Source organism: Doryrhamphus excisus, chromosome 1 (assembly GCF_030265055.1).
Source record: "Doryrhamphus excisus isolate RoL2022-K1 chromosome 1, RoL_Dexc_1.0, whole genome shotgun sequence".
NCBI lineage: Eukaryota > Metazoa > Chordata > Actinopteri > Syngnathiformes > Syngnathidae > Doryrhamphus > Doryrhamphus excisus.
This window is the reverse complement of record NC_080466.1, coordinates 36,574,794-36,598,007: the sequence shown is the minus strand read 5'-3', so window position 1 is coordinate 36,598,007 and position 23,214 is coordinate 36,574,794. Positions and strand designations below refer to the sequence as shown.

Here is a 23,214-nt window from a genome sequence, read left to right as displayed (position 1 = left end):
TTGTTTTCTCTGAGCATATTTACTATATTGGGTAATATGAGTGCACATGTGACTATAGAGGTGTTATTTCATGTCTGGGGGGCCCTAAACACGGTACGAATCGTCCCTAATCCCTACTTCACTTAGCGCTGTGAACCGATACGAGGCATTACTGTATACTGGTTACGTATTTTCTAATGATAGACGAAAATGTGCAATGGTAGACTTAACAATTTGCTAAGTAATATTACTAAAGAATATATTCATTATGGAAGCCCGTAACGCAACAATTTTAGCCCCAGCAGTATCTTGCAATACCGCCTGTGTCCAGGTGGTGACAGTGTGTGTCAGGAGCTGACAAAATGCCTTCAACAAAAAGCGCGCGAAGAAGATGCGTTAACAGGACGATGCGACTAATCCAACAAGCTGCGGGTTGTTTGGGCGTCAAGAAACCTGTCTGGGTTTAGTAGCTTTAAGCACAACCATACAAGAGATTGTGCGACACTTCTGTCCTACGCCATAAATCGCCGAACCTTTTTGAGGTAAAACGACTTTGACATCTATGCTATGTGTTGTTGATTCGTGTGCTAAGCTAGCGGCGACCCACTGCACGGAAGACAGGTAGCCTGTAAGCTAAAAGCTTTAACACAATGCTAAATATGTGAGATTTCATTTCACAAATGAGCCTAAATGTAGTCATCTTGCATGTAAAAAATATATGCAGAGAAAAAAAACAACCATACTGCTGCGTTTATATTGATTTATTTTAGTCTGGTAGCCGCAGCTGCAGGAAGAAAATGTATGATTGGTGTCATGGATGCTTGCGTTTTGAACTTAGCCAGGAAATAGTCTGCTATCTTTGGATTGAATGTCAATACATCACAATTGCATTTTACTTTTATTTAGTTGAATGCCCTTTTTACGTTGGTTCCTCGCATTTGGGATTTTTTTTATGAATTATCATATATCAACTATGTTGATGACCTGTAAACTTTGAAAGTGTGAACGTGAAATACTCATATGTACAGTACATGTACAGTGTACTTAAAGGGGATCTATTATGCTCATTTTGGCCATTTGTATTGAGTTGTGGACTCCTATAGAGCAGCTACACATGATAACTTAGAAAGCATAGAAAGCTTTATAGATCTTCCAGAATCTGCACCTATTTCAGCTGTATTTCCTTAGCTTTCCAAAACTGTCTGTTTTTAATTTATTCCACCTACAGCTCGCCTCCGGGCACGCTGTCTTTGCTGGGATTGGTCACAATCCCAAGCGCTCCTGAGGACTTCCGGACTACTGCCGAGCCCCATTTTCTAATTTTGTGCATATAGGACTTGATAATAAATGAAGTCTTTGGAGAGTTAATTGAAAAGTGGTTATGAGCCACTGATAGCTCACGTAACGTAGATTTCTGACAACATCCACAGTAGTAATGTGGTCATTTTGTGGGGCTAACCATGTTTAACTCGGGTACATCATTGACTGCTGTGGGAAAAAGGCTATTAGCAACTCCAGACATCAGTGAGCTTGTGTTTGCACCCTGCTCAGTTTGGCGAATAGTCTAGATTCGCCCCCATAGCTCATATCCGGGCACACCCTTATACGGTATTTTGGAAATAATTGTCTTAAACCGAGTGTTCAGAGCCATCCCAAACGTCTTTCAGGGCTCACTTCTAAATATGCAAACCGTAATGTTGACATTACTGACAGTAAATTTGAAATATTTTACCAGTAGAGTGTGAAATCTAACCAGCAACCTTTGTCCTTCTAGGTTCATCAGGCTTGTAGAAGTTCCCTTCATTCGCTCACACCATGGTGGACTACTACCAGGTTCTTGGAGTGCGGAGGGATGCGTCTGCAGATGACATCAAGAAAGCGTCAGTTGATAAGTCGTATACGTTGGTCTTTCTGTTTATCCATCAGGGATGGACTATTGATTACATTGATTACATTTCCTTGATCAACATCAGACAAAATGATGGTTTGATGTGTTATTCTCTAGACCGTGTCGAATCGGTAGAAAATGAATTACTATTTTTGTAGCAAGAGAACAGAAAACCGGCTGCAGTGGTTAGCACACAGGCCTCATAGCTAGGAGACCGGAGTTCAAATCCACCCTCGGCCATCTCTGTGTGGAGTTTGCATGTTCTCCCTGTGCATGCGTGGGTTTTCTCCGGGTACTCCGGTTTCCTCCCACATTCCAAAAACATGCTAGGTTAATTGCCGACTCCAAAAATTGTCCATAGGTATGAATGTGAGTGTGAATGGTTGTTTGTCTATATGTGCCCTGTGATTGGCTGGCCACCAGTCCAGGGTGTACCCCGCCTCTCGCTCAAAGACAGCTGGGATAGGCTCCAGCACCCCCCTCGACCATCGTGAGGAAAAAGCAGTAGAAAATGAATGAATGAATATTTTTGTAGCAAGAGAACAGAAAACCAGCTGCATGGCGGACAAGTGGTTAGCACACAGGCCTCACAGCTAGGAGACCGTAGTTCAATTCCACCCTCAGGCATCTCTGTGTGGAGTTTGCATGTTCTCCCCATGCATGCATGGGTTTTCTCCGGGTATTCCGGTTTCCTCCCCCATTCCAAAAACATGCTAGGTTAATTGGCCACTCCAAATTGTCCATAGGTATGAATGTGAGTGTGAATGGTTGTTTGTCTATATGTGCCCTGTCATTGGCTGGCCACCAGTCCAGGGTGTACCCCACCTCTCGCCCAAAGACAGCTGGGATAGGCTCCAGCACATTTTGTGAGGATAAGCGGTAGAAAATTAATGAATGAATGACAACAGAAAACCTGTTTAAATACTGGTTTTTTTTGTAGTATAATTAGAGCCCTCTAGGTATAATTCTTGTCTGTTCAGTTTTTCCTGCGGTGGCTAAGACTGCAGTACTTGAACCCTTGTGGCCAGTGTAGAGTACTACATATGACAATGTTTAGTTCATTTAACCATTTTGGTGCCATATATGGCATAGATGACGTGGTGAAGAATAGGACCTGCTATTGCTCACTTATGCCGTATTTGGCAAGAGTCCTTGCCTAATGTGGTCCCATCTTCCGTCCAACCTTTCAGGTACAGAAAACTGGCCCTGAGATGGCACCCTGATAAAAACCCCGAAAACAAAGACGAGGCGGAGAAGAAGTTTAAGGAGCTGTCAGAGGCTTATGAAGTCCTGTCTGATGGTTGGTTCCACCCCAAACCTTTTTAAACCTGAAACCAAAAGATCTGTGTGGACTGTACATATTTCAGCTCTTAACTGCTGGTGATCTTTGTTTTTTTAGTCAACAAGAGGAGCACATATGATCGCTACGGCAAAGAAGGGCTGACCGGTAGCGCTGGAGGCAGAGGTTAGTATCATCACATCACGCGAGCATAAGGCTGTTGATTAAAACCTGACAATAAATAATGAATGAATCACACCATAAAGCAGGGGTCTCAAACTTGCGGCTCGAGACGCTAATTTGAGACCCCCACCTTGATACCAAAGTTTAATGTTGAAATGACAGCTTAAAGCTGTGTGCACACCGGGCACAATTAACATGATTTTGCCCCGCCCATACTGTTCCCCTACCCTGTTACCCCGCCCTGTTTTGCTTTGGATTAGCAGTGAAGCTAAAGGCTTATGACGCTGGGTACAAATAAACGCAGGAAATGATTTGGAATAAAACGGAAAATACACGTCAAGATATAAGATGTTGTTAAAGTTACGACGCTGCTCCCAGATGGAACTGGGTACGATGCTAACTTGCTAATTGGGTCAAATTATTAAGTTTCATTAATGTTCATGTTAAAGGTTAAATAATTAATACTGTACATTTGAATCTGAAAATTTTTTCTACCTTTCTATGTGGTTTCTTACGTTTTTATTTGCTGTTTTATTATTATTTTACTTATTTATTACTGAAGCACTTTGTGTTGCACGTCTCTGCAGGAAAAGTGCTCTACAAATAAAGTTGATTTGATTTGAACAAAAGCCACACCAAAGATGCTTACTAGCAAGAAGTAATAGGAAGGCTAGGCTGGAATTCCCCCCCCCCATAAAAATCATATTTGGTCATACAAGTATATCCTTAAAGTGCACTATATAATAGTTAGCTTAAAAAAATCAGGTAAAATACATTTTCATTGAATTACATGAAAAATAAATTGAATGAATTATGATTCTGATGTGTTCCAGGCGGCCACTACCATAACGGAGACCATTTCCATGAACCCTTCACATTCCGAAACCCAGAAGATGTCTTCAGGGAGTTCTTTGGCGGCAGGGACCCATTTGCAAACTTTTTCGGTGAGTCGTTTTGGGGGTTTTTTGGGGGGGGGGGTTGTTGTTGTCTGTGGAAAAAGTTGACTCTCTTCTTCTTCAAGGTGCAGATCCATTTAGTGATGATCCTTTCTTCGGCAGCGGTCGGCGACACCAAAGTCGGGCAAGTCGGAGTCGAACAGGTGGCTCATATTTAGGGGGTTTTGTGGGCTTAACACCCTTTGGGGCCAGCTTCTCACCTTTTGATACAGGTACTATAAAACTATCAGCAAATATCTATGCTGTATGAATATACATTCATACTTTCAATCTGCTTCCCAGGTTTTGGTTCATTTGGCTCCATGGGCACCATTGGTCACATGGGTCACATGGGCCATATGGCGACCATGGGCGGTCTGGGGGGCGGGGGCTTCACCTCCTTCTCCAGCAGCTCCTTTGGGGGAGGCGGCGGCGGCGGAGGAGGAATGGGGAACTTTCGTTCCGTGTCAACTTCCACGAAGATCGTCAATGGCAGGAAGATCACGACTAAAAGGTAAAGTCATTCCGTGGTGATTCCACTTGATCCGACCCGGCTTGAAATAAACTCGGAAAATAAATGTTCCAAAGATTAGTAGCTCTTGGCCAATTTCATTTGGTAATAGTATCTCCAGTAGTATAAAAGTATAGCCAGTAGTACATTTCAACATATACACTGTATGTATGTGATCAATATCGGTATTGGTATCGGCCGATTTCACTCATGGATTATCAATATCGGCAGCATAAAACCCTGATGGGACATTCCCAGTTTTTCTATTTATTTTATTTATTCATTCATTCATTTTCTACCGCTTTTCCTCACGAGGGTTGCGGGAGGTGCTGGAGCCTATCCCAGCTGTCTTGCGCTCTCTCCGAGCACGCACACACACACACACACACACACACACACACGGATTGGAGCAGCCGTGTCTGCTTATCAGAGGTCTTTTAGCGTGCACAACACCAACTTTAATGATGAGTGAAATGTTTTATATGTCTAACTAAATTGTGTCAGTGTTATGTGTTTGCATAGTGGAGGAGGGGGTGTGTGCGCACATGGTTGAATATTTATTCCTTTTACAGTTGATAATGCCGTTTAAGTGTGTTTAAGAAAGCTGAATCCTACTTGTTTAAATAAATATTTGTTTACATTTGAGACCTGTAATATTTGTTATCATTGTCATTTTTTCATGTAAATTGAGGGAGCAAAAGCACTATCGGCCACAAATATTGGCATCGGCCCGAAAAAAAAAAAACATATCGGTCGATCCCTAGTTGACACCAGCAGCTTCAGAAAGTATGGCGAGATGAGATGTTCATCTGCTGTCCCATTGCAGAATCGTGGAGAACGGTCAGGAGCGGGTGGAGGTGGAGGAGGACGGCCAGTTACGGTCGCTGACCATCAACGGCAAAGAGCAGCTGCTGCGACTGGAACACAAGTAGAGAAGACGTTTCCTGGACATGTTGAACCTCAGCACAAACTTGAGTATCATCAAGAAGAAGAAAAAAAGCAACAAGAAATCCTGCTTGACCTGGTTTTGGTTGTACATACTTTCTTTTCCTTCGTGGTCTCATGCTTCATTCCCATCAGCGACTATGCATTTCCTTCCATATTGGTCATAGAAAGCAACCTTAGCATGGGGCTCAGGTTGGTGTTGATGTTTCCGTGTTTGGGACCCCGCTTCGTTTCCAGTATTCCTGCATTCCACAAAGTTTTTTTTTTGTAAATATGACCAATATCGAAAAAGTAGAAATCAGCAGAGGCTGATCCGGTCTTTGTTTATTGCTCGTCTAAGCGCTTCTTAATATTTTTATTATTAAAAAAAAAAAGAATTCCAGTGCTGGTAGAATTTGTCACAATTTTCTATGTGTTTGTGTTTATTTAAATAATGCATGTACTGTATACCTGTTGATGTTGAGTCTTAAACAACTGGTCATTTACGAATGAAATACACTGCCTGGCCACAACAAAAGTCAACATCAAATAATAAGATGATTGTGTGTGGATGGTTCTATTTCAGAGTGAAGTAAGCTAAGCATGAAACCATAAAGGCACTCCTTCCAAATAATAGTGTGCGGCCTTTTGTTGTGTCCAGGCTAGGTACAAATTGAGAAATTCAGTGTACTTTGTAAAGCAATACATTGATTTTTTTCTGTTTTGGGGATCTTGTGCTTTTGGTCTATTCTCTGCTGTAAAGTTATTACATTTTTTTTTTTTACTTTATTCACGTCATTTTAGCCACACTTGGAAAGATGTTGCTTTTCCATGAATAGTGAGATTCGATTCCTGTTATGTCACCAGTTTAAAAAATGTAAGAATAAACTTGTGTGTACAGGTTTGGGCAGGCGTTTATGTGACTTATCGTGAATGTCGTCATTTAGGACAATGTTGTGTAAAAATTAGTGAAACGCGGGTTCAAGAGGTACTACTTCATTGCTTTCAAACCTGACTGATTGAGTTTCCACAAAGTAGGATTTTGAATGTTTCTGTAGTTCCATCATGGAAAACCTGTGTATGACTTCATCAATAATAATTATTATTTTTTTCTTACTCATTTGAGGTGGCTCAGGCGTCTAGTCCGGATGCCATTCGCCCTTTACTCGGTATCACATCGGAAAGGAAATCATTGATATCACTAACGCAAACCGGCCGTGACCAAGACTACTAACCAACCTCAAGGTAAACTTACCCCTAAATCCCCGACGTCACTTCCTGTCCGCTCCCTGCTCAGCGCCCCAAGCACTAGGACCCATTTAGAGCAACACACACAAACACAGATCTTATTCATGTCATTATGTCTAGTTGACTATAGGGGTGTTATTACATGACTGGAGGGCTCTAATAATCAAAAACGTATTTGGAATTTTTGCAATAATGATGAAACAATTCCATTTCTAAATAAGGAATCCTACTTTGCGGAAATTCACTCACTATGGGACCAATTAACAGTGATGAACGAGGGACTACTGTATTCCACTTCATTGCAAATGTTTCAATTAGGCAACCGATATGTCATTCATTCATTTTCTACCGCTTTTTCCTCACAAGGGTCGCGGGGGGTGCTGGAGCCTATCCCAGCTGTCTTCGGGCGTGAGGCGGGGTACACCCTGGACTGGTGGCCAGCCAATCACAGGGCACATATAGACAAACAACCATTCACACTCACATTCATACCTATGGACAATTTGGAGTCGCCAAATAACCTGCATATAGCAGCATGCAGCAGTAGCATGTTTTTGGAATGTGGGAGAACATGCAAACTCCACACAGAGATGGCCGAGGGTGGAATTGAACCCTGGTCTCCTCGCTGTGAAGTCTGCGTGCTAACCACTAGACCGCCGTGCCGCCCACCGATATGTCAAATTTGCATAATTTTTTGTTACTTCCAATAGGCCGACTTCAAGCACAAAATGGCATGATTTATGAATGATGTTTTGATAACACCCCTTTTTGTGGGGGTTATGTAATGGCGCAAGTGAAAGATGAAGTAATTGATACATTTGCAATAAAAGTATGTAGTCATGATTAGATTAGATGCTGAACCTTCCCCTTCTCTCTTCAATTGTCATTTGTTTACCTCGGGCACTTCTGAAACATATTTAAAGTATCAAATATTGATAGTAGCTGCTCTAATTACTAATTAATAATTACTAATTATTGATCATGTGAGATGATCCACGAACACGTAGAATCAAAGTTACACATTTGCGTCTCACAGCCCGTGTGGTGCGTTCAGGGGAGGTGTGTGGATCCACAATTGTTAGGGGTAGCGGGTGTGGCGCTGTCCTGAGTGCTGAAGACAGCCTGCTGCACGGTCTCCTTCCTCTCTCTCTCTCTCTCTCTCGCTTTCCCTCCCTCTCTCTCTCTCTCTCCCCCTCCGCCTGTCTAACTGATCCTTTAGTCTCTTGACCATGAGGCTGGATGAACCAGTTCTCTGTTGGCGTCTTCACCCTTTGGCTCCTCAAGGAAGTGCACAGAAAGGCTTTTCCTGGATGATTCTTCTCCTGGCCAACATGTGGGTGTTTCCTCCTATCTACCACAGCTTCCGTGTAGCACGGAGTGGAGAAACGCTGTCTTAGCAACCTGGCCCGCTGTGCTGGGACTTCCAGGATGAGGCAAAGCTCCTCTCGATGAGTTCCTCAGCAGAATCCACACAGGTAAGATTTTGTGAAGGAAACTGATGACTTCATTTGATTTTAGAAATTCGATGGAATGAGACGTTTTTTTTAGCCCTCTACCTTTTGTGCTCCATGTACTTTTTCAACTTGATGCATTCAGGTGCGTAATCGCAGGATAAGCCAAGCCTGCCTAATCTCCTGACAACCAATTAGAAATGAACGCTCTCACTTTAGACTTTAATTCTGGGAGATAAATCCGGGACTGTTCAATTGGAAAAAGCTTTTTCTAAATAGGGAAATAGTAAAATACACAATATCTCCAGTTGAATGGGTAGAAATCAGCAGAGGCTGATTCGGTCTTTGTTTACTTTGTTTATTGCTCTTAATATTTTTTATTAAAAAAAAAATAATTCCAGTGCTGGTAGAATTTGTCACAATTTTCTATGTGTTTGTGTTTATTTAATAATGCATGTACTGTATACCTGTTGATGTTGAGTCTTAAACAACTGGTCATTTACAAATGAAATACACTTCCTGGCCACAACAAAAGTCAACATCAAATAGTAAGATGATTGTGCATGGATGGTTATGTTTCAGTGGGAAGTAAGCTAAGCATGAAACCATAAAGGCACTCCTTCCAAATATTAGTGTGTGTGGCCTTTTGTTGTGTCCAGGCTGGGTACAAATTGACACGTTCAGTGTACTTTGTAAAGCAATCCATTGAAGTTTTCTTAGGGAAATAGTAAAATACACATGAAACGCTCCAAATCTATGTGCTCCATGGAAGCGAAGTACTTCATTCATGGAAGTATGTTCTAAAACCAGATCATGCAGTGAAGAAAATGTAGTATGAAAAACATTTTTACGATATATTAAAACATGTCATGTCCAGATCTGAGCTAAAATACTTGCTTTGGATGTCATCTTCTCCATATAACCATTTTAATAGTATCAATAAAACATAGCGTCAATACTGCCAGGGAAACTTTATCTGATGTCATCACACATAGGCTCCAGCATACGCCACCCTATAGACCAAAAGTGGTATAGAAGATGGATGATGGATAGATGGATGGAAGGATGATGGATGGATGGATGATGGATTGATGGATGTGTGTGGGCCAAAAGGTACGGTTACAGTTAGACATTTTACATTTATTAGACATTATTTACACACAGTTGTGTATGTGCCCTGCCATTGGCTGGCCACTAGTCCAGGCTGTACCCTGCCTATCACCCAAAGACACGCTGGGATACGCTCCAGCATACCCCTGTCACCCTATATATACGTATATATATATATGTATGTGTATGCATGGCAGTAATTTAGAAATTATATGACTTTTTAATATTGTCATTGTTTTGACAAAATATTCATATTGACATTACCAAATGTGTGTAACCTTTGAAAATGATTCACAACGTATTATATTTAAATTGCAATATAGAAAAAAATTTATTTATAATCATTTGTAAATTCAATTAATTTTTAGAATTATTGTCATTATTTTTTTCAATTATTTTATATACTTGTATTTGCATTGAAAATAATTCTTAAATCATAATAATTTGTAAATAATGAATGGTTTAATATGCTTATATAGCCATATAAAATGTTTTTTTTTACCATAGTTTGTAAATGATTGGACTTTTTAGAATGATTTTATTAATAATAATTAATAATTGTTTGCCAATATAAATATATTTTATTATTATATTTATAGTAATGCCTATATTGATATATATATAATTTTTTCAATAAAAAATAATTATACAAATTTGTAGAATATCTTTTTATTATTTAAGATTTAATGTATTGCCATTATGATATAGAATGTATTTATAGTAACTTTGAAGTGATAATAATTGTTTGTAATTTAGCTGATTATTGCTAATGATAACCATTAGTATAGTTACTGTATAGCCGTTTTATACGCGTCCATTATGTACTGTATATCTTTCCTTTATGAAAATGTCATCTCCTTGACCTGAGATGACAATGAAAGACTGGAAGCGGTCGTGGCAGTACTTCCTGCCACCCCTCCATGATCTGATACCTTTAGGTAGGATGGTGGTGACATAGTTGTGTGCCCTACGGGTGTCCCAGGAGAAGATAGACCGACTATAATTAACTGAGGCAGACTTGAGCCAGGGCAGACGAAGCCTAATGCCTGGAGGAGGATTTGTGGAAGGCCATTATACAATCAGATAACGTCCCACTGTCAAAGGACATCTAATGGCGGCATAAGCCTGCAGTGCTCCACACCGATGTGTTCTCCTCAGACAAACCATCAGGGCTAAGGATGGACTCCTTAGTTTCTGTTTGTCTCTTTTAGGACTCCATCTTCATCTTGAAGGACAGTCGTGATAGTCCAATGTTTCTTAGCTAAATATCGACCGATACGTTTCAATTTCCACAGAGACCATGAAGATCAGACTCGCATGCCGAGACAGCCAATGTTATTTGAATCAGGTGCTGAGCATATGGAGGACTAAACGCCTTCAACCTCAAGTCAATAATCATATCACATCAGTGTGATGTAATCCTGCCCTCCAATTTGCTGTTTTACTAAAATACTTTATGTACTGTATTTGAGTCAAATTGCAGTATTTCAGATATTGGTATGAATCGCTGTACTCTAACATCATACTTTTACTTTGTACTTGTCTGTTTTTTAGCCATGGAGCCAAGCAGAAGCTGTATTCCTATCTGAAAAGCGCCAGGTGAGCTCGGTGGGCCGAAGCCACGTTGTGCCCACCAGCCCCCGCCACCGCCGAGTAAAGGTCGCATCCACGAGCATCCTCAAACGATGACGGAGAAAGTGCTCTACAGCGCGCCAAAGGTCAGCGCCCGGACTCCGGGGGCTCCTATACTGCCGCCCGAACCCATAGACATCATCCGCGTCAAGGCCCGCTCTCGGAGAGTCAGACTCAACGTTGGGGGTCTAACACATGAAGTTCTATGGCGAACCCTGGACCGCCTACCCAGGACCCGTCTGGGACAGCTAAGAGACTGCAACACCCACGAGTCATTGCTAGAAGTCTGCGATGACTACAGCCTCTCTGAGAACGAGTACTTCTTTGACCGCCATCCTGTGGCCTTCTCCTCCATTCTCAACTTCTACAGAACGGGCAAGCTGCACATGATGGAGGAGATGTGCGCCCTGTCTTTCGGACAGGAGCTGGACTATTGGGGCATCGATGAGATCTACCTGGAGTCCTGTTGCCAGGCGCGGTATCACCAGAAGAAAGAGCAGATGAACGAGGAGCTGAGAAGGGAGGCGGAGACTCTGAGAGACAAGGAAGGGGAGGAGGAGGACCTCGGATGCTGTCCCGACCAGAGACAGAAGCTCTGGGACCTCTTGGAGAAACCCAGCTCATCTGTAGCAGCAAAGGTAACATCAACTCACCCTTCCTGGTGTACCCCCAAAATGATGTTGCTACCCGCTCAGTAATCATGAGTTGGTCATTCAGAGTCTATGTTGGTGGTCTGGGCCAGTCTTCTGGGTTTTTGGACTTACTAGCATAGCATGTCTAGCATGTCCATACGCTCACAAGACTACCGACCGCACGCCTCTCTCCATCATGATGACCCTGAACGCACCATATTAACTTGACCGAAACAAAACAGCAAGTAACGCACGTGGATGAAACCACGTTACATCATCCGTCCATACGTTCCTCACCCTGTCATCCATCCATCAGTTATCTTCCATCCAACATCTGTCTGTCTATCATCCAACATCATTCATCCGTCACCCATCATCTGGCGTCCATTTATTGTCATCCAGCCATCCATCTTTCACTACTTATCATCCATCCGTCTATCATGCACCCATCATCCATCCATCCATTTACCACCCATCATCCATCTTTCTATCACCCATCAACCCATCATCCATCCACCATCATCTATCCATCCATTTACCACCCGTCATCCATTTTTCTATCACCCATCATCCATCCATCCATTTACCACCCGTCATCCATCTTTCTACCACCCATCAACCCATCATCCATCCATCCATCCATTTACCACCCGTCATCCATCTTTCTATCACCCATCATCCATCCATCCACCATCATCTATCCATCCATCCCACCAACATCCGTCCATTCATTTGTCTATAATCTACCATCATCCATCCATAACCCGTCATGCATCCATCCATCATCCAGCCAGCCAGCCACCTCTCTACCATCCAGCCATCCATCCATGTTATAGCACCTATCCTGCCAGTGTTGGAGGCAAACCCAGCTTAGCATGAGTGGAATGTGTCCACTACATTCTACTACAATGTGTCCACTACATTCTACTACAATGTATCCACTACATTCTACTACAATGTGTCCACTACATTCCAGCGCACGTAGAGACAAACATCAGGGATCCATCAGGGACATAAATGAGCATAAAGAATAAAGGCCAGGATTACTAAATATAACAGAGTGCTTGTGACTATTTCAGAAGTGTTGTGTCAGCGCCAAGGAAGCCTCTTAAGCCGTGCGCCATGACGCTGTGTGTCACTCAGCTCTTAACCAATGACAGGCTCCTCCTGCTTAACACTCGACATGCTGGGGTTCTCTTTGGAATACTTGTATACACACACTGTGTACACGGTGTGTGTTCCCCAGTGTGTGAATTGTGAGTGTAATGATGTCCTAAATCAATTAAGGCCAGAAATTCTGAATTCTGCAATATTTAGCCAAGTCAGATTTGAATATTTGAACACATTATATTCATAATTGAATAATGGCATTCAATAAAGGGATAACACATACATCTCAGATGTTTTGGGGGTCATAATGGGGGTCATGGTAGCGCTAGTGAGGACACACACACACACACCTGGCCAAGAATAGTAATAGAATAGTAATCTCCTTTTACGGCCATCATGGTGACTGTAAGGAGGCAAAATGGTGCATCCATTTCCTGGTGTGCATCCAGTTCCTGGTGTTCATCCAGTTCCTGGTGTGCATCCAGTTCCTGGTGTGCATTCAGTTCCTGGTGTTCATCCAGTTCCTGGTGTTCATCCAGTTCCTGGTGGGCATTCAGTTTCTAGTGTTCAACCAGTTCATGGTGGGCATCCAGTTCATGGTTGGCATCCAGTTCCTGGTGGGCATTCAGTTCCTGGTGTTCAACCAGTTCTTGGTGGACATCCAGTTCCTGGTGTGCATCCAGTTCCTGGTATTCATCCAGTTCCCGGTATGCATCCACTTCCTGGTGTTCATCCAGTTATGGGTATGCATCCAGTTCCTGGTGTTCATCCAGTTCCTGGTGTGCATCCAGTTCCTGGTATTCATCCAGTTGCGGGTATGCATCCAGTTCCTGGTGTTCATCCAGTTCCTGGTGTTCATCCAGTTGCGGGTATGCATCCATTTCCTGGTGTTCATCCAGTTCCTGGTGTGCATCCAGTTCCTGGTGGGCATCCAGTTCCTGGTGGGCATCCAGTTCCTGGTGTTCATCCAGTTCCTGGTGGGCATCCAGTTCCTGGTGGGCATGCAGTTGCTGGTGTGCTTCCAGTTCCTGGTGGGCATTCAGTTACTGGTGTGCATCCACCCCCCCCCCCCCCCCTTGTGCGGGAGCCTGACTTGCTTTGTTTACTCTTCCACCTCCAGTATTTTTGATTATGACTGATGTCCAAAGGGTGGCACCCACTCCTTTCTTTTTTTTCTTTATGTGAATCCAGGTTGCTCACTAAGAACTAAGAACAACAAAAACCTTTTTTTCACGTAGATCATCACAGAACTTACGATGAGGATATTTTTTGTCTTTCAGTGGTGAAAAGGGGCTTCCATAGGAAGGCCGGCCATGTGGGCTGGATCCTCTGCTACCTCATGTGACCTTCTGTAATCCACTTTAAGCCCAGAGGTTTCCCCTCAACATAGCCGGGAGTTTTTCAGTTTTTCACTCGAGAACGGAAGCATTTAGTATTTCATGCTGCAGGTTTTTCCTATTCTGTGTTCTTTGTGTTTATTTTGCAATGAAGTATGCATTCATTGGAAATACTAACCCCATCGACCCCCCCCCCCCCTCCACACACACACACACACTGCAGGAGGTCATCATTTATCAACATACTTCATTGCTTTTTTTCCCGAATTGAGAAGAGTATTGTATTTGTTCTATGGACTACTATGACTTGATTCCTCTTGCTGGGGGGTAAGAAAGACTGACTAACCACTTGTACCACCTCTATCCTGTCTATAGATAGCAAGATAATCCTATTAGAATTATCCTGAAATGTCCTACCAAGGGCTGCAGCCAGCAACGACTCATGCTTATGGACGCAGTCCTTAGGACGTCATGCCAACCCTCTTTAACCCGGAAAACCATCAACTTAGTAGCCATCACTTGCTGGGAAATATGCAAATATGTGTTTTTTTTAGCGATAGCGATGCTAACGTTATCACCTGTCGGTGACGTCACTGGAAGGGGCCTTAGATAACGAAATGTAGCACGGCTGTTGATTGACAGAGGGCTAGCCATCCAGCGACAAATAGCGAAGCCACTTTTCGGTCCAATGTGTTGAAAGACTTTGGCTTTTGACAAAGTGGCGCTAGCTGTTTGTAGGGCATTTGAAGGTCAAGTAAAATACCACGGCAAACAGTAGCAAAGGCTAGGTTTCTAGCCAGGGGCCATATGGGCAATTGCCCAAACGATCCACCATGTGATGTGGATGAAACCAAAGAAGTCTAGCAGGGGGGTGGGTGCCCTTGGACCTCAGCCCCCCAGGTTAGTAAAAAGATAAAAACTGGATGTTATAGTAAAGATTGAATTGTTTATATTATATTAATAGACCAAGTATCTCAGTCGATGAGTTAGCTTAGCTTTGGCTGCCGGTTGGGTGATGGTAGGAGATGATAATCAGTTTGTGTCAACAAAACATGGACAAGACAAAGTCTAAGAAAGGGGGCCACAGATGAAGGTATGGCGCTATAGGATATGCCACATTATGGGATGTATATGATCAGATAAGCTAACGTTACTTGGTGGCTATAGACTAACTACTGTTCATTTCTTTTCTTGAATGAAACTTTTATTAAAGTCAAATATAATTTAAGGAAGCTGCATGGTGGTCTAGTGGTTTGCACACAGGTCTCACAGCTAGGAGACCCGAGTTCAATTCCACCTTCAGCCATCTCTGTTTGGAGTTCCCATGTCCTCCCCGTGCATGCGTGGGTTTTCTCCGGGTACTCCGGTTTCCTCCCACATTCCAAAAACATGCTAGGTTAATTGGTCACTCCAAATTGTCCATAGGTATGAATGTGAGTGTGAATGGTTGTTTGTTGCTGGGATAGGCTCCAGCATCCCCCTTGAGGATAAGCAGTAGAAAATGAATGAATGTAATTTCAGGGGAGCTTGAACTTGTGGAATAAAAACATGGTTGGAAAAGGTTTGCTGAGGTTGGGAGAAGGGGGTCTGGGACGTGTTTGAAACTATTGGGGGGGGGGGGTTAACAGCTTCGGTCCTGTTAATTCAACCAGAAGAGATGCAGGTTGCACTTGATTTCGATATGAATCTTGGATTATTGTTATGTTGCACTTTTATTGAGCACGGCCTAACATGGGTTGCTTTAGCGGATGTAACCCAAGCAAGCAAAAAGTCAACTTTGAACTCCTGATGTCATTTTTTGCCCGCTCACAATTCAGCTTCTTTAGCACTTGAACACGTTTAGAGGAACACACATGATGAGCCATACTGTATTTATCTACAGTATCTTATCTACTTGGGTACTGGGACTGGTGTTGTTTCATAATCAAGAAGGCTCTGATAATATTAAAAATCATATTTAGAAGGTCATATACAGGTTGTCTGTGCTCCAACTGTAAACATCTAGTATTTCTAATAAGGAATTCACTGATGACGGTTGGGTCCGGAGCCAACGACCATCCATTAACAACAGATTACTGTCCACTTAATGCGTAGATATACGGCTTCAGAAATGTTTAGTTCATGGTCGATACGGATATCAATGTACAGCAGGGGTATCAAACTCAATTTACTTGGGGGCCACTGGAGCTAGGGTCTAGATGAGACTGGGCCGTATCAAAAAAAAAAAAAACACTTTTAAAACAAAAAAACAAAAAAAATTGGTTCCAATTTTCTACAAGAAAAGCTCTGATAAAACATTCCACTGTTGTCAAATATCTTACTTTTTATTTTTCTTCACAAAATAAGATGAAAAATAAATAAACAAATCAAGAATAAAGAAAATCAATCCATCAGTAATAAATAAATAAATATAATAATAATAATAATAATAAAACGGCAAATCATAAAAACTTAAGAAACCACATATAGTTGGTGGGTAGACAAATTATTTTTTTCACATTAAAATGAACAAAGCATTATTAGAGCCCTGTAGACATGACAAAACACGACTATAGTCACATTTATACTTTTTTTATTTACAACATATTGCGCAACTGCAGGGTCTTGAGACACATGCTAACTCGCAAACTAGAGAGCTAGCGACCTAAACGGTAGCCTTCAAGTTATTTCCTTTAAACTTAAAATAGCCAAAAACTTACCACTTCCACATGGGTAGGGAGGATAACTATTAACAGTTATTTAACCTTTAACATGAACATTTATCAAACGTAATAATTTTTTCTGGGTACATGATACCATACAGCATCCATATCAAACTTGCGCGGGCCGCACTAACTTTCATATCAAGGCGGGGGCCTCAAACTAGTGTCCTGCGGGCCTCATTTGGCCCGCGGGCCGCGTGTTTGAATCCCCTGATGTGCAAGTTTGTGAACCAAGCTCATACACAGACCTGTTGTCCTCTCGTTGTCTTACAGATCCTGGCTATGATCTCCATCCTGTTCATCATCATTTCCACCATTTCACTGTCACTTAACACGCTACCAGAGCTGCAGGTTGTGGATGAATTCGGCCAGTTCAATGACAACCCAAACCTGGCCCACGTGGAAGCGGTGTGCATCGCCTGGTTCACCATGGAGTACCTGCTGCGCCTGCTGTCGGCTCCTAATAAGTGGAATTTCATCAAAGCGCCGCTGAACATCATCGATTTGCTGGCGATTCTGCCTTACTTTGTGACTCTCTGCCTCACCGAATCCAACAAGAACGTCATGCAGTTCCACAACGTGCGCCGTGTGGTGCAGATATTTCGCATCATGAGGATCCTCAGGATACTGAAGTTGGCCAGGCACTCCACCGGACTGCAGTCTTTGGGTTTCACTTTACGTAGGAGCTACAATGAATTGGGTCTATTGATTCTATTCTTAGCTATGGGCATCATGATCTTCTCTAGCTTGGTGTTCTTTGCTGAGAAAGATGAAGACTCCACCAAATTCACCAGCATCCCCGCTTCTTTCTGGTGGGCGACCATTACTATGACCACTGTTGGTTATGGAGACATCTACCCACAAACGCTGCTGGGAAAGATTGTTGGAGGACTCTGCTGTATTGCCGGTGTGCTTGTTATTGCTCTTCCCATTCCGATCATTGTGAACAACTTCTCCGAGTTTTATCGGGAACAAAAGAGGCAAGAAAAAGCCATCAAAAGGAGAGAAGCTCTTGAAAGAGCCAAACGAAGTGGAAGTATCATTTCGATTAATCCCAAAGACGCTTTTGCACGGAACATGGAGCTCACAGATGTGTTGGTGGAAAAGAAAGAGGACAGTAAGTGTCCTACAGACAACCATCTCTCACCTAGTCGCTGGAGCTACCATAAACAGTATTCCAACATGGAGATAGGCAGCCCCACTCAGTCTAAACATTACCAGGAAGTGGCCCAAGTGGGTTCCCATGAATGCATCAAACCCTTAACCAACAAAAGCAGCTCCAACGTTACGATCCTCGACGACAAGACAGCAGAGCATAATAAACTTATAGAGGAGATGGAGATGAGCGAGTTGAACTCCGCCCAAAGCCAAGAAACATCAAATGCAGGGTCAAGGACATTCTCTGACACAACTGAGGGTGGAGAAACCAGAAAAGGAAGTTCTGTCCTTCCCGGTGTTAGTAGCAGACAACTACGTGTGCCCCCTCCTTTGGATCTGAGTCAAATTAGTGCCAAGAGCGCCGACAATACCCAGCCGCTGACAACTGTCAAAGAAGGTCCGCAGAACTTCAGCCCCAAATCGAGCACCACTACGGGCGGCCTCTGCAGTTCCTCCACAGATCCTATCAGCAGCATGCAGAAGACAAGGGCTCACAAGAGTGACTTGATTGGAGTGCAAGAGGATGCGCTTATGGCGGTGACAACACCTTCGACAGCCCCCACCTCCGCATCCGCCGCCGCTGCTGGTTCGACCAGGCTTGCTCAGCTCCTGTCAGAAGACGCGGCGGCGTCCAGTAGATTTGCTCCGAGCTCGACAGCGCAAGAAGTTACCTCCCCGTTGGCTCTTCTACAAGCTACGTCTCTGACGGAGCAATCTGTTAGTCCAAGCAACTCTAAGTTGGAAGGTGAGAGATTAGAAGGTGAAGGGCAGCTCACAGGATTAAGCCATCGGGGGAGGAATCCCGTGGATCGCTCAGGCAGCAGTCCTCCGCGGAAGACCGGTATTCTCAACTGCTCACAGGAACTGGTAACTGTTGAGCCCACCTCAACAGTTAGGGAGGCGTCGCCCCTGGGTAGGGAAAGACAAGAAAACCACATTCTAGACCGAAGTCCCAATGAAACTAGCATGTGAGGCCAAATCCTTCACAGAACTGAATGAACTGATGCCATATCCTTTGCAGTCCACAAACCCACTATCGGTTCCTCTGGATGGGGGAGTAAAAATGCGGGGTGCCCGGACACAATCGAAATCTCACGTTGTCACATGGTACTTTAGAGTATTTACATCGGCTGTATCGGTATATGGATTTGGAATCCAGATCAGATTTTCTGAACATTCAGTTCGGTACAGAGTCGTTATCGGTTTCCCACGGTACACCTCAAGTGAGGGGCAGGAAGTGTTTATGGCGTCTACTCGGAAACAGCAATAGTGCAAGTCCAGCCTGTGGCTAGCGGGAATGGTGACTAGCTATCGTGCCAAGATGGTTAGAGTCTCCTGGGAAACACTTGACCTTTCCCAGTGAAATAATCTCAGACACGGACAAAGACGGTGAATAAGACGCTGGAATTATGGATGGTTCCCAATGAATGATGATCCCTGATTGTCGAAGGTGTTGCTTCCATAGCCAAACACATGTCTCAGGTATCTCAGCACACGACTATGGTGCATTTAAAAAAGTGCGAAATCTCAATGCTTGGGGAAAAAGGCATGATTAGTGACGCGTAAAGACGTCAACATTTTTGAAGCTCAGCATATTTATCACATATTTATAAATTATTACCGACCTATGGGGAATGGGACATGTTTTGGGAGGCAAAAACTTTGCTATTTTTTGATTAAAAATATATATATGTTTGTATTAGGACTGTTAAATGATTACAACTTTTAATCGGATGAATCAAAGTTTTTTTAATTAATTAATCATGATTAATCACCATTAGGGACTTTTATTAAAGTCAAATGTAATTTAAGGAAGCTGCATGGTGGACAAGTGGTTAGCGCGCACACCTCACAGCCAGGAGACCAGGGTTCAATTCCACCCTCGGCCATCTCTGTGTGGAGTTTGCATGTTCTCCCCGTGCATGCGTGGGTTTTCGCCGGGTAGTCCGGTTTCCTCCCACATTCCAAAAACATGCTAGGTTAATTGGCGATTCCAAATTGTCCATAGGTATGATTGTGAGTGTGAATGGTTGTTTGTCTATATGTGCCCTGTGATTGGTGCATTTTTAATGCACCAATCAATATGAGACTGGATAATGTTAGTATTATGCATGCTAGTATTTTACCAGGTAAGAGTTTCCCATTCAGTTAAAGCACAAATGCTAGTAAGTAATAATAATAGAATAAAACTGATGATGCTAGTGTTTTGGTGCCCCCTAGCGGCTGCAGCAGACTAAGCAGCCACAATGTGGCAAGAAACAACTCTGCCACAAAAGCTAAGCCATCTTATTTTTTTTTGCATTTTGTTCCTTTACTGTATCTGAAATGAAGAGTGACATTGAAACCCAGGTCCCCCGGCTCCCCAGGAACCGTGACGTTATATATTCATCTGACATCAAACATGGGCGAGTACTTCATAATTTTGGGCACATATGCAAGCCCAAACAGAGCCTTGACTGAATGAGAATATTGATGATGAAGTGAAATATTTTTGAGACAAAGTATACTTTTGGAACCTGCTCATGACATAAACATCCTCTCCACCCCACCATGACCCAAAGTCATCACTTTCTATGTTGTACATGTACTTTTCTATGCTCGTATCGCATTTATTTGAGCCCTTTTTACTCAATAATGCCTGAAATAAAAGTAGCTTCTCCAATGTCAAAGAGGGAATGGATTGGGAAGACAAAAATAACATTAAAAGCGAACGCTGACGAGGGTACAGGTGTTTGGCGCTTTGGTCTCTATGAGACTTATATACATTTGCTATTGTTGTCTTTGTCAAATTTAACGGCTGACTGCACAAAAAAACGAACGTGGGCCAAGAAACAAGATGTTGTATGTACATATTCAAACAATATGATCCTTTTATTGTCACTCAATGTCAAATATAAAAATACTGACGCCATACTGATGCCATTTTGATCAATTAAAAGATTTACAAAACAAGCTAAAAGCATCCCATGTAGACATGCTGACAAGTTTCACGAAAAAAAACATCTTTGGAATACCCAATAAAGCCTATTATGATTAGTACAGCGGAACCTTGGTTAGCGTACGCCCAGTTAGCGTGTTTTTCTGATACATGTCTAAAACAGTTTACGGTTAGTGTACACTGTGGCGTGTTTCTTGTCCTCTTGTGAATCCACTGTGTGAGTCCAACTGTGTTTTTAGTGTACTTTTATCACAAAAGCATTCCACAACAGCATGCAGCAGCACCTTCATGTTTTGCCATGAGTTATTTATTGAATTTGCACTGTTTCTCACTACAAGTCTGTGCTTTTCTTTTGATCACGGCTGCAAAATAACCCAAAATAATGGATGCGGAATTGATCTCCGTCTCCTATCTATGATGTCATCAGCAGTTGTAACAAAACAAAAGAGATAAATGAACATTTAAGGTTTCTTTAACTTCATTGAAGATGTAATTGTTGCCCATAACAGCATGCGGCAGCACCTTCATCTTTTGCCATGAGTTATTTACAAAAGAGATAAATGAACATTTAAGGTTTCTTTAACTTCATTGAAGATGTAATTGTTGCCCACAACAGCATGCGGCAGCACCTTCATGTTTTGCCATGAGTTATTTATTGAATTTGTATTGTTTCTCACTACAAGTCTGTGCTTTTCTTTTGATAACAGCTGCAAAAAATAACCCAAAATAGAGAACTGTTGAATTCAAGAAATAACCCATGGCAAAACAGGAAGGTGGTGTCGTGTCATTGTTAGCAGTGACATCTTCAATGAAGATATTAGATATGTATAACCTTAAATGTTCATTTATCCCTGTCATGACTATTTTATGTGTGTTAAAAACTATAAAAATTTGGTTTATGTTAGCTTTTTTGAAACTTGTGGCGTAACCGTGTTACCAAAGTTTTTCCAGGTTTTGTGATAAAAAAACATATCATAAAGACAGTTGGACTCATGCAGTGTATTAACGTCACCACAAGACGGGCCATATTGGACGCTAACCAGAAAATGGACGCAAAGTGAGGCGACCAAAATCGCTAACCTGGGATTTGCTAACCACTGTATTAGCAGTCTTAATAGCATGAACTTTTTTCATTACATTATGCCTTTTTGCTCTTGTCCTCTTTTGCTGTTGTTTTCTTGTTGAATTGTATTTTTTTAGAATAGGCCAAGGGCCAATTAAAAACAACAAGAAGCTGCACTTTGGACACCCCTGGCATAGGTTATCCAAGGTGCTATCCAGACCAGATGACATAACCGGTTCATTACGTGAGAACTCATGAATATGAGGCATTGGAATCAGTAGAGTTTCTGAATAACTGTCCATGTGTATATTGTGCTGTGTGAAATGGTCTTTTAGGATGGATGGATGGATGTAAAGAGCGCCCTCTGCAGAAGATACATAAGGACATTCCTGTTGTACATAATAAGCAGTCTGTGTAGATTGACCACGTGTCAATTAACAGTCAACTGCATTTTATAAGATTTTCTTGCTAATATCTAGACACATAAATGGTGCCTTTTCATAAATAGACAATTTATGAGAAGGTGAACAAAAAACTGTATAGCAAGAGCAAGGGTTTATTTTCCTTTCTTTTCTTTTCTTTTCCTTTTCTGTTTGTTGAACGGACACATACGGTGTGTGTATACTGAATTGTAAATCCTCTGGTTTTTGCTGGACATTGTTCTATGTTCTCTGTGTGACGTGGAGGAACATGGCCTACGGTTTCAACCTCACTGTGCCCCCCATGCATGTGCTGATATTTTTGTTGACTCTTTGCAAGTGTTACAGCCCTCATAGTACATTTCACCCTCAGTTCCACCAAAGTAAACAACCATCATTACAAGCACATGCTCAAACCTGGTCATGCTGTCTGTTTCATGTTTGTGTGAGGTTCATGCTCGTCTGTCTAGTTCAACAGAAATGTGATAGGTTCATCTCTCGTCAATCAAACAGCTGCGTAGTCAATAGTCACTTGTCTTTCAAGAGAAATAAATGTGTCCATATGACCTCATTTTGTCTCCTGTGTTTATGGCGCTAATGCAGAAAAGCATTATTACTCGTTAGCTAAACTTAAAGAGGACCTATTATGCTCTTTTTTTGGCCCTGTATTGAGTTGTGGACTCCTATAGAGCAGCCACACACCATAACCCGCACA

At 42.4% G+C, this 23,214-nt stretch overlaps 2 protein-coding genes across 3 annotated transcripts; both read left to right on the top strand.

Annotated features, from left to right (window-relative positions):
• The first annotated feature begins 347 nt into the window (after positions 1-347).
• On the top strand, positions 348-6,603 carry dnajb6a (DnaJ heat shock protein family (Hsp40) member B6a). Of its 2 annotated transcripts, none has more exons than XM_058073069.1 (8): positions 348-521; positions 1,754-1,859; positions 3,058-3,167; positions 3,267-3,332; positions 4,163-4,273; positions 4,357-4,497; positions 4,568-4,778; positions 5,602-6,603. In XM_058073069.1, exons 2-8 carry the CDS (start codon positions 1,795-1,797, stop codon positions 5,705-5,707), a joined length of 810 nt encoding a protein of 269 aa, XP_057929052.1. In that variant the 5' UTR covers positions 348-521; positions 1,754-1,794; the 3' UTR covers positions 5,708-6,603. The 2 variants fall into 2 exon arrangements, with proteins under 2 accessions (XP_057929052.1, XP_057929046.1); XM_058073063.1 differs by having other exon boundaries at positions 350-521; positions 4,351-4,497.
• Positions 6,604-8,160: 1,557 nt separating this feature from the next.
• On the top strand, positions 8,161-21,277 carry LOC131138613 (potassium voltage-gated channel subfamily B member 2-like). The gene is made up of 3 exons (XM_058087693.1): positions 8,161-8,422; positions 11,063-11,778; positions 17,195-21,277. The coding sequence occupies exons 2-3, from the start codon at positions 11,194-11,196 to the stop codon at positions 19,049-19,051; spliced, it is 2,442 nt and encodes an 813-aa protein (XP_057943676.1). The 5' UTR covers positions 8,161-8,422; positions 11,063-11,193; the 3' UTR covers positions 19,052-21,277.
• The last annotated feature ends 1,937 nt before the right edge of the window (positions 21,278-23,214 follow it).